The sequence below is a fragment of the Hemitrygon akajei genome, chromosome 2 (genome assembly GCF_048418815.1).
Source record: "Hemitrygon akajei chromosome 2, sHemAka1.3, whole genome shotgun sequence".
Taxonomy (NCBI): Eukaryota; Metazoa; Chordata; class Chondrichthyes; order Myliobatiformes; family Dasyatidae; genus Hemitrygon; species Hemitrygon akajei.
In genome coordinates, this window is record NC_133125.1 from 180081180 (window position 1) to 180094465 (window position 13286).

General features: G+C 47.6%; 1 protein-coding gene across 1 annotated transcript in view; it reads right to left on the minus strand.

Moving 5' to 3' along the window:
* Positions 1 to 655: 655 nt before the first annotated feature.
* The window catches only part of LOC140718910 (zinc-binding protein A33-like), a 34517-nt gene continuing 21886 nt past the window's right edge, over positions 656 to 13286 (minus strand). Inside the window, exon 6 of the mRNA XM_073033210.1 lies at positions 656 to 1501. Within this exon, the coding sequence (XP_072889311.1) occupies positions 969 to 1501 (533 nt within the window). The 3' untranslated portion in view covers positions 656 to 968. The remainder of the gene's footprint in view (positions 1502 to 13286) is intronic.

Below are 13286 nucleotides of genomic sequence, written 5' to 3' on the forward strand. Positions count from 1 at the left end.
TGCAACTCTAGTTTAAACCCCACCATGCAGCATTAACAAACTTTCCCACAAGCATATGAATCCCCTTCCAGTTCAGGTGCAAACAGTCCCTGCTGTACAGATCCCACCTCCCCTGGAAGAGAGACCAATGATCTAAAAATTTAATGCCACCCCCCCCCCCCAACACAAATGCCTTAGTTACGTGTTATAATCTTCCTCGTTCTGGCCTCACCTAGCATGTGACAGGTAGCAATCCTGAGATCACAGACCTGAAGGTCCTGCCCTTTAAATTGGCACCGAACTCCCAGAGTTCCCTGTTCAGGACCTGTCACTTGTCATACCCATATCATTGGTACCTACGTGGATCACGACATCTGACAACAATACACTGACAACTCGATGTGAGATGTCCTGGACCCTGGCACCAGGGAGGCAACATACCATCCGGGGATCTTGTTCTCGCCCACAGAACCTCCTTTATGTTCCCCTAACTGATGAACCCCCTATCACACAGCACAGCTCTTCTCCCGGTTTCCCTGCAGAGTCACAGAGGCAGACTCAGTGCCAGAGACCCTACGCGGTGACTTTCCTCTGCCAGGCCATCCCCCACAACAGTATCCAAAGTGATAGAACTGTTGTTGAGATGTTACCTGACGTGCTGGGAGTCTCCGGCGTTTTGTGTGTTATCACCACTACATGTCCCGTCTTTCCAAGATTCACTCTGACTCCCTCTTCCAGTCAGCACCACCACCATTTGCCCCAGTTACCCTGTCAGTCCCGGTGGACTTTAGCACCCGGGGGAAGCCGGGGAGCTCAGGACCCGCCGCCCGCGGCTGCTGCTGAATCCGCAGTGTTTCTGTTCCGTTGACGGATGCGGTGAACGAGTTAAAATTAATGGATCGATAATTCTCACATCGTGTTTATTTCACTCTCCGCACATTTATATTTACACTTACTTGCTCCTGACGCCGGTCCCGGACCCGACCCGTTTACAGACCCGGAGCGGAACCGGAACAGATTCTCAGCCACTCGTTTTCATATCCAAACCCGAAGAAAGGATAAAGTTTCTCCGTGAATTTATTCCCAGTGAAGGTGTGGAGATGGGACTTGGTCTCCGCGTTGTAAAATGAAACTGTCCCGGACTCGTAACGGAGATAAACTCCCACCCTCCCGGGGATGGGACCGGCAGGGAGACGGGACACAGGGGAGGTGAAAACCCACATCACGTCATCTTTCCGCGCGATTCTCCAGAATCCGGTCTCCGGACTCCATGTGACCCCTCCCTTCCTCTCCACAGACTCTGCGGCGACTCCCAGAAACCACCACCGATTCCCCGTCACCTCCACCTCCCAGTAATGTCTCCCCGATGTGAATCCCTCCGATCCCAGCACACAAAGCCAGTTTGTGAACCTCTTCCCGGTGTCAGGGAGATCCCTCCGGGTCCCGGTACATCTCACACTCTTCCGATCCTCAGACACCTCGAGCCACGGATTCGCCGTTTCCACATCCAGGGTGACAGAGACTGGGGGGAGAAGCAGAGAATTAGAGAGTCCCCGGGGATCGGGGGGAGACTCGGGCAGCGCGGCCCTGGGGATCGGGGGGAGACTCGGGCAGCGCGGCCCCGGGGATCGGGGGGAGACTCGGGCAGCGCGGCCCCGGGGATCGGGGGGAGACTCGGGCAGCGCGGCCCCAGGGATCGGGGGGGGAGACTCGGGCAGCGCGGCCCCGGGGATCGGGGGGGGGGGGGGAGACTCGGGCAGCGCGGCCCCGGGACCGGGGGGGGGGGGGAGACTCGGGCAGCGCGTCCCCGGGATCGGGGGGGGGGGGGAGACTCGGGCAGCGCGGCCCCGGGGATCGGGGGGAGACTCGGGTAGCGCGGCCCCGGGGATCGGGGGGAGACTCGGGCAGCGCGGCCCCGGGATCGGGGGGGGGGGGGGGAGACTCGGGCAGCGCGGCCCCGGGGATCGGGGGAAGACTCGGGCAGCGCGGCCCCGGGGATCGGGGGGAGACTCGGGCAGCGCGGCCCCGGGACCGTGGGGAGACTCGGGCAGCGCGGCCCCGGGGATCGGGGGGAGACTCGGGCAGCGCGGCCCCGGGACCGTGGGGAGACTCGGGCAGCGCGGCCCCGGGGATCGGGGGGAGACTCGGGCAGCGCGGCCCCGGGGATCGGGGGGAGACTCGGGCAGCGCGGCTCCGGGACCGGGGGGAGACTCGGGCAGCGCGGCCCCGGGGATCGGGGGGAGACTCGGGCAGCGCGGCCCCGGGGATCGGGGGGAGACTCGGGCAGCGCGGCTCCGGGACCGGGGGGAGACTCGGGCAGCGCGTCCCCCGGGACCGGGGGAGACTCGGGAAGCGCGGCCCCGGGATCGAGGGGAGACTCGGGCAGCGCGGCCCCGGGGATCGGGGGGAGACTCGGTCAGCGCGGCCCCGGGGATCGGGGGGAGACTCGGGCAGCGCGGCCCCGGGGATCGGGGGGAGACTCGGGCAGCGCGGCCCCGGGGATCGGGGGGAGACTCGGGCAGCGCGGCCCCAGGGATCGGGGGGAGACTCGGGCAGCGCGGCCCCGGGGATCGGGGGGAGACTCGGGCAGCGCGGCCCCGGGGATCGGGGGGAAACTCGGGCAGCGCGGCCCCGGGGATCGGGGGAGACTCGGGCAGCGCGGCCCCGGGGATCGGGGGGGGAGACTCGGGCAGCGCGGCCCCGGGGATCGGGGGGGAGACTCGGGCAGCGCGGCCCCGGGGATCGGGGGGAGACTCGGGCAGCGCGGCCCCGGGGATCGGGGGGGGAGACTCGGGCAGCGCGGCCCCGGGACCGGGGGAAAGGCCGCTGGGCATCAGGCACAGTCGGGTGGCCGACAGGAACCTTTCCCGGGTTTTACGGCGGATGGACAACTAAAACATTCCCGAGGTTTTTCCTTTGGGATGGAGAGCAGAGTTTTCGCAATCAAAATACACAGAATCTGAAGAAACTCAGTGGTTTAAGCAGCACATGTGGAATGAGATGGACTGTGGATGTTTCACATAAGAACATATTAAATGGGAGCAGGAGTAGGCCATCCGGTCCATCGAGCCTGCCCCGCCATTCAATAAGATCATGGCTGATCTGTCCATATCTGTCTCCATCTACCTGCCTTTTCCCCATAACCCTTAATTCCCCTACTATGTAAAAATCTATCTTAACTGTATCTTAAATATATTTAGTGAAGAAGCCTCAACTGCTTCCCTGGGCAGAGAATTCCACAGATTCACCACTCTCGGGGAAACAGTTTCTCCTCATTTCCGTCCTAAATCTTCTCTCCTGAATCTTGAGGCAATGTCCCCTAGTTCTAGTCTCACCTACCAATGGAAACAACTTTCCTACGTCTATCTTATCTATCACTTTCAAAAATTTGTATGTTTCTATAACATTCCTTCTCATTCTTCTGAATTCCAGAGAGTACTGTCCCAGTCAATTCAATCGCTCCTCATAGGTTAACCCTTTCATCTCTGGAATCAACCTGGTGAACCCCCTCTGCACTGCCTCCAAAGCCAGTATATCCTTCCTCAAGTATGGAGACCAGAACTGCACACAGTACTCCAGGTGCGGCCCTGTATAGTTGCAGCATGACCTCCCTGCTCTTGAATTCAATCCCTCTAGCAATGAAGGCTGGTATGGTAATGGCAAAAATGAATATAAAATTGACACAGGGTTTTTATAAACAAAGAAACATGTATTTAAAAGCAGCTCAATAACAAATGAAACATAAACAAATGACTAACTTAACCGGAAGTTAACTGCTATATGGCAACTCGAACAGTTCTTAAAGTGATGAATGTGAACATAGTTGTTAAAGCAATAAATGCGAACACAGTTCTTAAAAGTGGTGAATGCGAAAGTCCAAATGATTTACACAGTCAGTTAGGAGAGACTTTCCTGAAGTAACAAATTCCTCAACGACGTGACGTTACTACTGATCCCAGCCGAAATATGCCTTGCCTGAAGGATTTACGAGAAAGGAATTAAAAACAGATTAAAGGGACTGACCTTTTCCTTGACAAATAACGCTGCCCCAATCCTTTCTGCTCTTACAGCAGGGACTATCTTGGGTGCAGGTTACTATTTCTGAATGAAGAAATAACGTTCAGAACGTCCATAACATCGATCCTGTATTACTGCTGATGACACCAACTTTACTTAATCCGTCGGCTGCCCAAACTTTGGTTGTTACGTACCCGTGGGTATCCTGTACTTGTCACGTGACCGTGGTGTAATTGAGGCTATGCTGGATATGAGGTAATGGTCTTGTGATGGTGGAGTGACATCATTTTCCTGCCAGTGAGAGGTCATGGACAGGTTTTTTCAACAGGGTATAAAAGGAGGACCTCTCCCTGTGAGGGGGCAGTTCATGGTAGAATTTGCCAGAGACTCCCGTTTTGCTGCGTATTCGCTATTATGACGCAGTTTCATTTAAAAGTGGAGTTTTACTTTCTGCTTTAAGTCTCAAAGGTTATTGCCGGCAATTTTGCTACAATATTGCCAGTCCAGTCAGTGGAGAATGAAGATTCATTGAAGTTCAGGAAGCTGAAAGATTGGAAAAGTTGGTGGTGACGGTGAAACCAGTCCGACCTTATTTAATCTTCGTACAAGGAATTAGTAACCTGCAAGCCGCGATAACTCCTGCTAAAAGGGGCAGAAATAGTTGGATGCAGAGTTTCGCCAAGGAAAGGTCAGTGCCTTTATGCCGTTCCATTTTCTTCATCGTAAATCCTTTGATCAAAGCATACTTCGACAGGGGTCAGTAGTAACGCCACAAAAGAGAACCTGAATTATTTCAAGGAAAGACTCTCCTAAGCGACTGGGTAAAACTTTATACTTTCACATTACTACTTCTAATGTTAAAACTTTTCGCATTACCGCTTTAAGAACTGTTTTTGCATTATCGCTTTAAGAACTGTTTTTGCATTACCACTTTAAGAACTGTTTTTGTATTACCGCTTTAAGAACTGTTTTTGTATTACCGCTTTAAGAACTGTTCAAGCTGCCGCACAGCAGCCGACTTCTGGTTAAGTTAGTCGTTTGTTTACTTTTGGTTTTTTTTATTGATTTTTTTTAATGCATTTTCTACAACACTACAACAAAAAAAAACCCCAAGAATAAAATAGGAAATTAATACAGTGCAAGATAAACATACAATGATAACATAATTCAAGATAATTGAAAAAGCACTCATATTAAAGTCGTGTAAAGTTAGTATCCACCCCCCACCCCCACAGAAAAAAACCCTCCAGACCAATCACAGCAAAATGTAGGAAATATAAATCAAAACAAACAAACCCCCAAAACAGTAAGTACAAATAAAAACGGAAGATAATAATGCCTACTACCAAGAGAAAAAAAAAGCTGAAAGTAAGGGACTGAAAAAAAACTTAATCAAAAGAGAAGTTATGAAAATATTCAAGAAAATAAATAAATTAAACCCAAATTTATCTGATCAGTGTTTCCGATGTAACGAAGAAATTGGTACTTTTTTACATTCTACTTGGTCTTGTTCTAAAATTCAACCTTTTTGGACAAATTTAAGAGTTTTACTGGAACAAATTATTGGAATACAACTTCCACATAATCCAATATTACTTTTACTAGGTGATATTGAAGGGATAAAACCGATATCCAAATTGAATAAATATCAGAAAGAATTTATAAAAATTGCATTGGCAGTAGCCAAAAAAGCTATTGCAGTTACTTGGAAATCGGATACATATTTAAGTATAGATTGTTGGAAGAAATAAATTTATGGCTGTATTCCACTTGAAAAAATTACTTATAATTTAAGAGATAAATATGAAACATTTTTGAAAATTTGGCACCCTTATTTACAAAAGACAGGATTAAATATATAGGTGCTCCGAAGATGAAACAATTGGTTACTTGGGGAAAGAAATAAATATATATACTAAAGTTATTACGAACTCCATGGAGCATGTGGGGATCTTCCAATATCCAGGCATTCCTTTTTTTTTCTTTCTTTCTTTCTTCTTTCTTTCAATAGGGATGTTAGGGGGGAGGGGTTAAGGGGAGGGGGGATCGGTAACACATATTTTCTTTTTCACACACTTTTATTCTGTAACTATTTGAAAACACAATAAAAAAAGTTTTTTTTAAAAAAAGAAAAGGTCCCCAGACCTTATGAAACTTTATGTCCGAATTAAGAATTGAGTAATGAATTTTTTCAAGGTCTAAACAGGACATAATATCATTGAGCCATTGAGCATGCGTGGGTGGGGCAACATCTCTCCATCTAAGAAGAATTAGACGCCTAGCCAGAAGAGAAGCAAAAGATAACGTTCGATGTTTAGTTGAGCTCAAATGTATATCTGTCTCACCCAAGGAACCAAAAAGAGCAATTAAAGGGTTAGGTTCTAAGTGGCAATTCAGAATATGAGATAAAGTTAGGAAAACATCTCTCCAAAGTTTCTCTAGACTAGGGCAGGTCCAATACATATGAATGAGAGAAGCCTCGCCACTTCTGCATTTGTCACAAATAGGACTAATATTAGGGTAAAATTGGGACAGTTTAGATTTGGACATATGAGGCCTATGAACAATCTTAAACTGTAAAAGTCAGTGGTGAGCACAGAGAGAAGTTGAGCTGACTGACTTGAGAATTGAGACCCAAACTACATCAGATAAGGGAATATTTAAGTCATTTTCCCAAGCCATTCTGATTTTAACCAAAGGGGCGTAAGGGTACTAATTTATCACGAATAAAAGATATTAAACCTTTACCCAATGGATTAATAGAAAGAAACAAGTCCATAGCATTTTTCTCAGGCATCTCAGGAAAGTTGGGTAATAAAGGATTAATCAAGTGTCTAATTTGGAGATATCGAAAGAAATGGGTTCAAGAATTAATAAAGCTTACCTTCAAAAATCTAAAAAAGAAGGCAGCATGGCCTTACCTAATTTTCATTTATATTATTGGGCAGCTAACATTCGTTGTCCTACCTTCTGGTCTTTTTTTCATAGCCAGTCTGACCGCCCTAAATGGGTGGCAATGGAGCTGAATTCCACTAAGGATCTCCCTATTTCTGTGCTTCTCGGATCTGCACTCCCTAGTAGTTTGCCCAGACTAATTGTTAACCCTCTTGTTAGACACACTCTGCGAATATGGGCCCAGTTTAGGAAATTTAATGGTTTCCATGGTTTTTCCCTTTCTAGTCCTATTTTACATAATCATCATTTTTTACCTTCTATGTGCGATTCAACATTTTATGATTGGTATAGAAAGGGCATTAGGTATTTTGAAGATCTTTTCATTGACAATCGTTTCGCATCCTTTAAACAACTCTCTGCTAAGTTTAATCTACCTAATGCCCATTTCTTTGGGTTTTTTTTAGCAGTGATTAATAAATGTTTTATTTGTTATAAAAAAACCCGTCTCAATTATATATTCATTGTTGCTGGATCCATAACACGGTAAAATCTTCACTCTCCAATACTTAGACTTTAAAATTAACTCAAAGATAAATCAACACAACTGGTAGCAATTTTCAGAACTGCTGGCACAATGATTCTTACAGTAGAAATTAAAACCCCACTTTAAAACGAAACTGCGTCATGAAATCAAATACGCAGCATAACGGAGTCACTGACAAATTAAAAACTGAACTGACCTGCGTCACAGCAAGGCTTTCCCCTTTTATACCTGTTGAAACAGGTCATCGCATGACCTCAAACTGGTGGGAAATTACATCACCCCACCGTCACAAGACCATTACATCATGCTCACCAGATACTCAATTACATCATGGTCATAATGTAATGTCATTTGGAGAAGGAAGTCGGAGGAGCAGAACGGGGGTGCAGCGGGAGCCATTTTGTTTCTTTTCCTTCTACTCATCAGAGTTGAGAGGCGGGACATTGTGACATCATGCAGTGAAGCGGGAAGGATTTAAAAAGGTACACAGCATTAAACAGCGGGCAGCGGAGTGAGCCGGGAGCAGAGTGAAAGCTTAAAGGGCTTTGGTTCAGCGGGCGAGGCAAGACTCACTCACCAGTGGAGGGTGTGCTTTTAACACAGGAAGAGAGAAGTTAGAAGGAGCGGGCGACTTAATAGAGGGAGACAGAGTAGGAAGGCTTTGTCTCCAGAGGCTTCGGCGAGCAGAGGCTGAGGAGGAGCTTCACTCCAAGTGAGGTGAGGCTGGGTAAGTTCCTTTAAAAGGAGAATGTTTCAAAAGCTGAGGCAGCATATTGAGTAGGTCATGACGGCTGAGATCGGCCCCGTGGTTTGTTCATCCTGCAGCATGTGGGAAATCAGGGATACTTCCAGTGTCCCTGACGACTATGTGTGCAGAAAATGTGCCCAGCTGCTGCTTCTGGCAGACCGCATTGAGCATCTGGAGCTGCGATTGGATTCATACTGGAGCATCCGCGATGCTGAGAAAGTCGTGAATAGCACATTCAGTGAGTTGGCCACACCGCAGGTAAAGGCTACACAGTCAGAAAGGGAAGGGGTGGCCACTAGACAGTGTAGCAGTAGGCAGCTAGTGCAGGAGTCTCCTGAGGTCATCTCCCTCCTAAACAGATATACTGTTTTGGATACTGTTGGGGGAGATGTCTCATCAGGGAAAGGCAGCAGCAGCCGAGTTCATTGCACCATGGGTGGCTCTGCGGCACAGGAGGGAAGGAAAAGGAGTGGAGGAGCTATAGTGATAGGGGATTCGATTGTAAGGGGAATAGATAGGCGTTTCTGCGGCCGCAAACGAGACTCCAGGATGGTATGTTGCCTCCCTGGTGCAAGGGTCAAGGATGTCTCTGAGAGGCTGCAGGACATTCTGGAGTGGGAGGGTGAACAGCCAGTGGTCGTGGTGCACATAGGTACCAACGAAATAGGTAAAAAACAGGATGAGGTCCTACAAGGTGAATTTAGGGATTTAGGGAGTTAGGAGATAAACTAAAAAGTAGGACCACAAAGGTAATAAACTCGGGATTACTACCAGTGCCACTTGCTAGTCAGAGTAGAAATAGAAGGATATTTCAGATGAATACGTGGCTTGAAAAATGGTGCAAGCGGGAGGGATTCAAATTTCTGGGGCATTGGATCCAGTTCTGGGGGGGGGGGGACCGGTACAAACAGGATGGTCTGCACCTGGGCTGGACTGGAACCAATGTCCTAGGGGGAGCGTTTGCTACTGCTGTTCAGGAGGATTTAAACTAATGTGGCAGGGGGATGGGAACAAGTGCAGAGAGACAGAGGGGTGTAAAATGAGGGTAGAAGCAAAATGTGGTAAGGTGAAAAGTAAAAGTGGCAGGCAGGCAAATCCAGGGCAAAAATCAAAAAGGGCCACTTTTCAACATAATCATATAAGGGCTAAGAGTGTTGTAAAAACAAGCCTGAAGGCTTCGTGTGTCAATGCGAGGAGCATTCGTAACAAGGTGGATGAACTGAATGTGCAGATAGTTATTAATGAATATGATATAGTTGGGATCACAGAGACATGGCTCCAGGGTGACCAAGGATGGGAGCTCAACATACAGGGATATTCAATATTCAGGAGGGATAGACAGGAAAGAAAAGGAGGTGGGGTAGCGTTGCTGGTAAGAGAGGAGATTAACACAATAGAATGGAAGGACATTAGCCTGGAGGATATGGAATCGATATGGGTAGAGCTGCATAACACTAAGGGGCAGAAAACACTGGTGGGAGTTGTGTACAGGCCACCTAACAGTAGTAGTGAGGTTGGGGATGGCATTAAACAGGAAATTAGAAATGCGTGCAATAAAGGAACAGCTGTTATCATGGGTGACTTCAATCTACATATATCTATATGAACCAAATTGGTAAGGGTGCTGAGGAAGAGGATTTCTTGGAATGTATGCGGGATGGTTTTCTGAACCAACATGTCGAGGAACCAACTAGAGAGCAGGCCATTCTAGACTGGCTATTGTGCAATGAGGAAGGGTTAGTTAGCAATCTTGTCGTGCGAGTGACCATAATATGGTGGAATTCTTCATTAAGATGGAGAGTGACATAGTTAATTCAGAAACAAAGGTTCTGAACTTAAAGAAGGGTAAGTTTGAAGGTATGAGACGTGAATTAGCTAAGATAGACTGGCAAATGACACTCAAAGGGTTGACGGTGGATATGCAATGGCAAGCATTTAAAGATCGCATGGATGAACTACAACAATTGTCCATCCCAGTTTGGCAAAAGAATAAACCAGGGAAGGTAGTGCACCCGTGGATGACAAGGGAAATTAGGGATAGTATCAATTCCAAAGAAGAAACATACAAATTAGCCAGAAAAAGCGGCACACCTGAGGACTGGGAGATATTCAGAGTCCAGCAGAGGAGGACGAAGGGCTTAATTAGGAAAGGGGAAAAAGATTATGAGAGAAAACTGGCAGGGAACATAAAAACTGACTGTAAAAGCTTTTATAGATATGTGAAAAGAAAAAGATTGGTTAAGACAAATGTAGGTCCCATACAGTCAGAAACAGGTGAATTGATCATGGGGAACAAGGACATGGCAGACCAATTGAATAACTACTTTGGTTCTGTCTTCACTAAGGAGGACATAAAAAAAGAAAGACGGGGGATAGCCAGTGGAAACTGGTGTGAGGAAGAGGTGGAGCAACACTGGATCCAGATGAGGAGGGGGTGAGTGAACACTGGAGGCATTTAAAGAGGAGGTAAGGCAGGCTTTTCGGCCGAATTCACTCGTGCTGAGCTACTTGTTTCAGTGAGCTAGTCCCATTTGCCCATTATCCCTTTAACCCTTTCCTATCCACGTACCAGTTCAATTCTCTTTAAAAGTATTTAACAGCACCCACCTCGACACTTCATCTGGCAGCCGCCTAAGCTCCAGGGAAATTCCCAGCCTATCCAGCCTCTCCGTATAACCCAAGCCCTCCTGTCCTCAATGGCCAACAATTTTAGTGTCCTCCATAAACATACAAAACATGTCACCTACTCCCACTTCCAAATCATTATTAAGAATGATGAAAAACAGTGGACCCAGCACCGAACCCTGCAGAACACCACTGGACACAGGCCACATCCCAGGCAATTCTGTAACTAATTGGCCAGATCGTACTGTATCCCGTGTGATCTAACTCTCTGGAAAATTCTCCCATAAAGTACCTTGTCAAATATCTCGCTAAACTCCACACAGATTTTCTCTACTGCATTTCCATCATCCATTTTCTCAACCATGCAGAAACCCATGTCGGGTATCCCTGAGTAGTCCTTGCCTTTTCAAATGAATGTAGATCCTGTCTCTCAGAATCTCCTCATTAATGTACCCACCACTGATGTTACGCTCACCAGTCTGTACATCCCAGGCTTTCCCCGACAGTCTATCTTAAAGAAATGCTCAACAATAACCACCCTCCGGTCTTCTGGCCCCTCACCCGTACCTATTGTTGATACACACATCGGGACAAGAGTCCGAGGTGAGGACAGTAAGGACCCGAGTGCTGGAGTGTCCAAGAGTAGAATCGATACACAATATGAGACTGAGACCAGAATCCAGAGTCCAGCTGACAACTGAGCACCGAACCTTCTTCATCCACTGACTTTTGTGCTAACGGCAGCTCGCACCTATCAGGAAGGTGCATTACCGCCACCTACTGGACTGGAGTATGATAGGAGCTGTCACGGGGATCAGGTCCTGCCCCCCAAACCTGTTTTAATTCAAAACTTCACCAGGGCCCGACATGACTTACCTATCCCTGCTTCAGTTGCCAGAATATCCTGCGATCTAGGCACCACAGATCTACCCAATAATTGTCTAAACAGCTTCCTACATTATGCTGAATATTTGTGGCACAACATGATCACATGTTCCACTGTCTCTGAAACCTTAAAAAAATGACAACTCATTCCCATACTTACCGACAAGTGCCATAGTGGGTGGAGTGCAAATCTGAGTGAATCTCGCCAATCACGCAACTTCCCTAATATTCCTTCCCAACTGGCACCTCCCCGAACTCATCCACAGCTGTCAATCCCAGGGGATCATGGGTTTGTGCCTCTGGTGGACTGTGTCCTCTCCCGGGTGCAAGCCTGGGTGGGAAGATCTGAAGAACCAGCTGTTGCCCATGCAGTGGGATCCCCCTCTCCACGTCACTGATGTTGTCCAAGGGAAGGGCAAGCACCGATACAGCTTGGCACTAGTGTCGTCACAGAGGTTGCCAGAGTGAAGTTGTAAACAACATCAAACTGCCTTAGGGACCCGGTTCTGGATTTCTTCCTCGGGATTTACTCCCGAAGCCTCTCCCATGGGTGGGTTTGGCCACAAGGCAGCGGAGGTTAAAAATCAGAGTTTTCCTTCTCCTGGCTGTCCAATGCTGATGGGCCCCATCTGCCTGAAGCAAATGGGTTTGAGGAGCCAGTGGTCCACATTTGCCCCTTCCTTTGGCATTGGAGATAGTTCCGCTGGGCCTAGTAGCTAAGCCACACGTGAAGGCCAAGAGTTGGACTTGGTTGTCAGAGGCTGTTAGAGGCACAAGCCATTTGGAGAACTTTATAAGTAACGGGAGATTATCCCCACTACCAACCCCAGCTCTGACAACTTCAGGAACCTCCCTGGACTGATAGAACCAAATTATAATGTCACCTCCCAGTCCCACTGCTATCCCACAAATTCTGTCTTTACTCATCCCAGTCAACCTCATACAAGATTTGGCTTCATACTTTCCTATATTGACTATAATATCTACCTCTGACTTAGTAAGTGCTGGTTTTGCTCTAACATCATTACCCGATACACCCAGATGTGCTGGGATGCAACAAAACTTCACTACTATTCCCACTCTCTCCAGAACATACAAATCGTAGTACACTTCCATCAACAGATCAGGCCTGCATGAATGCTTCTTTTCTAAACTCTGCAGATCCGAGGCAGCGTCTGAGCAGATCACAACTCTTCTTAGTTTAACTTGTTCTACCCATTGCAAACTAATGATAATAGCCATAACTTTTGCCGTATTGACAGATAATCCACCTGTCAGCCTTTTCCCTTCTCAACATTAATCTCACCACCCACAAGACCCTGTCTATCCCCGTAAACGACAAATCTATTTCCACGTCTGGAAATTCCAAATTTGTACTCCTGCCCGGCCATTGTTGGGCTAATCTGAAAATTGACAAGACCATACTCCTGCACCTATTCCCGAATTGTCCACCTAAAATATTTACCATCTCTGTTAGTATATCCCCAGCAATCCATTAAAACCAAATTCATCAAATGAGACGTCCCACACCTTACTACGAAAGTCCGGTATGCAAGGCTCAAAATTTCACTCTGCTGGTCAAGAGGCATCTCT